General features: G+C 38.7%; 1 protein-coding gene across 1 annotated transcript; it reads right to left on the bottom strand.

Annotated features, from left to right (window-relative positions):
• Positions 1-221: 221 nt before the first annotated feature.
• LOC111022639 (Histone H3 K4-specific methyltransferase SET7/9 family protein) lies at positions 222-3,434 on the bottom strand. Its single transcript, XM_022299818.2, has 3 exons — positions 2,398-3,434; positions 1,376-1,634; positions 222-864 (listed from the first exon to the last, which is right to left on the bottom strand). Exons 1-3 carry the CDS (start codon positions 3,186-3,188, stop codon positions 685-687), a joined length of 1,230 nt encoding a protein of 409 aa, XP_022155510.1. The 5' UTR covers positions 3,189-3,434; the 3' UTR covers positions 222-684.
• Positions 3,435-4,402: the final 968 nt, after the last annotated feature.

Here is a 4,402-nt window from a genome sequence, read left to right as displayed (position 1 = left end):
ACAAGAAATAAAAACATTAACAAACGAGTGCCAGGTTTTATTGTTTCCAAATAGTTACCAAACATTTATATTTCTCGAAAATAAAAAACGAGAAATAAGAAACGGAAATGTTCGATAAACAGGCCCCTTACTGAAGGTGCAAGCAGCCATGGAATCAGAGAGAGGTAGAGGAGAAGCTGTGAAGGAAAGAATATAATGAAATCTGCATAAACATAAGAGAGTTGAAGAAGAAAGGCATAAAGGCCAGAGCTCAGGCTGATTTTTATAACACTATACAACAAAACTTTGGCACCACAGTTCCATTCTTCATCTACTACTATACATATAACTAATTACAGCACAAGTGTAACATCAAAATGTCAAACCTCAACTCTACCAGTCTTCTCGAGTTCTCGTTATCGGGTGAACTCGTTCTATGTACAATACTTGATACGTTGAGAGAGAGAGAGAGGGAATTAAACCTCTCTACTCCTTGATCAGCCATCCGCTCCTTTGCACGGCTGTGCGGGCGGTTTCCAGGCAGGTACCTTTCAGGTGAGAAGAACTTATAGGATGGTAAAGAATTCAGAACAAAAATGAACATCCATTTGCCAGCATTTCCTGTGTCTTCTTCCCTTTTGGAAAAAGCGTCATGCTGTAAAGGTCGTCGGGCAGACGGAGTACTAAACTTCGGGACTTTTACGATCAGACCACTAAGATTGATGGGTTGGTGAAGTTCTCTTGATGCTGCATTTGTTTCTGGGCAGCCTTTACAGCTGCAACTCTTGCTGCGTTTGCTGCTCTATTAGCAGCAGCTACAGCTTTGTTAACTCTTTCGTCCACCCTTCCTGCATCGAAGGCTCTCTGAGCAGTTCTTCTTGCTTCCTGCTCCAGTGACAACAGTACTCGGTTAAGATAATCGCCACTAAGAATTGTGTTTTTTTCTATTTCTATATCTAATCATTGAAATGCCATCAGATTATGGAAAGGTGAATCATGTTAGTCGCTTGGTGTGTTTAAGAGTAGCATAAACTTTGAATCTATGCACTGAAAAAAGTCTGCAGGTGTTTCGACTAATTCCGGTAGCTATCAGCCATTTTACTACCTCAGACACATCATTAAGCTCCACGACCTGAAATACATGGTGCGTGTTTACCCCTAAGCAGATAGATCATCACATCCAGCGAAAGAAACGACATAGAAATGTCCCTTTTAAAGTGTAAAGCTCATCCACAGCGAGAAAGGTAATCTCGAGAAGAGCTTGTTCTATGCAGCAATATTCACATTCGAGAGTCGATGTCGTGATGGTGTACAAAATGACTAAACAAAAGTTCAACTTACAACACAAAGAAAAGCTTGCAGTATTCTTGACAAGAAGATATACTAAAAACTTTACCTGGACTGCAGCGAAAACTTTGGCTTGGCTGACAGCATAAGAAGACCCTGGATGGCTATTTTCTAGACTGGGAACATCAAGAATCCCATTTTGCCAATGACCAGATTGGGTTTCTCCATTCCTAAAAGTGTACATTCCAAGCCCTTGCCTATTTGCTTCATGCCAAGCTCCCTCGTAACGATGTCCATTGCCGAACCGATAAACTCCAAAACCGTGCATCCTGTCTGCAAAATACTCTCCTGCATACGTGTCTCCATTTCTGCATTGTCAGATATTATAAAAGTCATCAACCGCCTGTAGCTTCAAATTTCTTAAAAATCACATGCATAAATTTCAACGCTCGTAATAACAAATGGGAAACATTTTGATATCAACGCTATGCCTCTTCCATTCACCATCTTCAAACTAGAGACAATAGATAATTCTCCAGAATACTGTAATATAAGCTCATCAATTCAAGAATTATCGACAACTTATTAAACTCATCTCTTGTGAACAAAAGAGACCAACACCCCACCACTTCGGCGATCCCAAACACCATTTCCAAATTAGAGAAGAAAGATAATATGAACTTACCTTTTTTTCAAGTGACGAATAACTGATTCACATTTGTCCCTTGTGGACAATCTAGGGAGGAGTTCTTACTCCTTAGATGGAAAAGATCTACCATAGTCTTCTAATAAGTTTTCACTTCAAATTTATTTCACTATCAAAGCCAAAATCGCAAACAAACAAAACCAAGTCATAAGAAAACACACTAAGATATGAACACTAGGCCACTTAACTTAAGCATTGCTCAATTGGTTAGCACGTATAACATCAACCTAAATGTCAGAAATTCGAATTTCCATCCCTACGTGCTGTTGAACTCAAGAACACTAGGCCACTTCCAAACCCTTCTTCAAGAAGAGAGATAACTCACTCTCCAAACCCATAGATCACAGATGAAGTAAACAGAAAACTTCGAACAAAAGCATAACACGAAATGATTCTCAAGATTCAAGACCTGAAATTTTTTTTACCTAAAATGGTAGTGACCCAATCCATGTTTGACACCCCACTTGAACTCCCCAACATAGCGGCTCCCATCTTGACAAGTATGAACTCCACAGCCATGGCACTGCCCATTAGACCACTCCCCAGCATAGACATCCCCTGTGTAGAATCTGTAAATCCCAATTCCATGCCTTAAGCCTTGCCTGTACTGGCCCCGGTACCTGCTGCCTTTCGCCCATGTCTCTACGCCATACCCATCATACTTCTCGTCAATCCAATCGCCTTCGTACCTCCCACTCATGTGGTAGTGGTAAACGCCGCTCCCCGAGCACCTCCCTTTGTGAAACTCCCCCTCGTAAACATCGCCATTACTGTAAACCTTCACCCAAGAACCCGACGCCATCCGTTTCTCCGATTTGGGCTTCGATCCGATCGACCACCGAACATTCGAAGCAGCCTTCGTCGCAGCGGAAGACGAGAACGGGTTAACTGGTGACGATCGGACCAGAAACAGACGAATCGAAGAGGGGAGGCGAGGGACTGCAAGATTCAGGAAAAACAAAGCGGCGATTGAGAACAACAGTACGACGAAGAACTTGAGAGCAACCGAGCGACGAGGGTTCGAGAGAAAGAAGTAAACGAAGGGCAAAGAGAGGAGGATCAGTAAACGCAAGTGAACTCGGAGCAACTCGCCACAGCGGAAATGGCGAAAGATTTGAGAAGCCAGCGATTTCTTCGGGAATCGCGATAGCAGAGAAGTGGATTGGGTCATGGCAAACCCTTCGTAGAACACCGGGAGAAGCTTACACAACGCCATAGACGGGCAAATCGAAATGGGTTCTTCATGAACGGATTCTCAGAGTCGATTATCAATCTTGAATTCAGAAACAGACGATTCTGCTTCTGGGTTCGATGATTGGAGAAGAAATTTGTGTCTTCTGGGTTTGTCAGGAATCGAAGCCTCTGGATTTGCAGCTGTGGCTTCTTCTTCTACTTCTTGATTTCGGTGGGAACGCCATTGGCAAAAGGACTGCAAAAAGGGTGTGCAATTTTGAAGAAAATGGTATCGCTGGTTTTGTATTTGAGAAGACGAAACCAGATGATGCGAAAAACAGTGACCTCTTTTGTATTTACTGAAAATGCCATTACCCTTTTTGGATTTTTATATACTTTTGGTTTTTTTTTTCTTATTAGAACATTAAAGCGAGGATTGGATTTTTATAATTAATATATGTTTTTAATTTGTGCAGCATGAGTTTGATTTATTTAGTCTCTGTACTTTGGTAAATTTTTAAGGTGTTCCTGTAGTTCTCGATCTCTTAATTTTTTATTTTGTGTTTAATAAGTATTTTGTCGTAATCTTAGTTAAAATATCATTTTGGTTTCTATATTTTTAGTTTTTGCTCATTTTGGTCTTGTACTTTTAAAATATTCGTTTTTGGATAAACTTTCAACTTTTATCTATTTTAGTCGTCGTAAGCATTTGTTTTTATCTCTACATTTTATCTTTTATCTCATTTTATTTTATCACAATTTCAACGCAACACTATATTTAATATATTTCTTGAACTTAACCACAACTTTATATCAAAGGGGTTTCGTTGGGTATAGAATTTGTGTTAAAATTTGTAAATAATGATCAAAATGATTAATTTTTTAAAGTACAAAAATTAAAACGAATGTTTTGAAAGCAAGGAGACTAAAATGAACCAAAATTATTTTAACCTAATTTTTTGAACTAGAAGAACTAAATAGTAGATGTAACTCTAAACCTTGGATGTTTTTTTTAGCTCAATAAATTCAAAGATAGGAGATAAAATTTTCACTTTTAAGAAAGGTAAAGGTATCTTAACTAAATTATGACCTAATTTGCGAGTTTTTAAGTGAATTTTAAAAGGTAAAAAAAAATGTGTTTTTTAAAAAAATTATAATGTTTGATTATTCAGCCAAAAGTAATTTTTAAAAATTAAAAAAAAAAAAACTAAAAGCACTTCAAAGTGCCTCCCAAAAAATGCTTGCAGGGCTTATGTT

Source organism: Momordica charantia, assembly GCF_013281855.1.
Source record: "Momordica charantia cultivar OHB3-1 chromosome 10 unlocalized genomic scaffold, Mcharantia_2.0 BLBB01000010.1, whole genome shotgun sequence".
NCBI classification, from domain to species: Eukaryota; Viridiplantae; Streptophyta; class Magnoliopsida; order Cucurbitales; family Cucurbitaceae; genus Momordica; species Momordica charantia.
This window is presented reverse-complemented; position numbering and strand designations above follow the sequence as displayed.

What these genes read in the sequence shown, in the direction of transcription:
- LOC111022639 (XM_022299818.2), bottom strand. Translation starts at nt 3,188, where the DNA reads ATGGCGTTGTGTAAGCTTCTCCCGGTGTTCTACGAAGGGTTTGCCATG. An exon ending in TTGGGTCACTACCATTTTAG is followed by an intron (nt 1,635 to 2,397) that starts GTAAAAAAAATT and finishes CTGACAATGCAG; the next exon opens with AAATGGAGACACGTATGCAG. An exon ending in AAGTTTTCGCTGCAGTCCAG is followed by an intron (nt 865 to 1,375) that starts GTAAAGTTTTTA and finishes TCACTGGAGCAG; the next exon opens with GAAGCAAGAAGAACTGCTCA.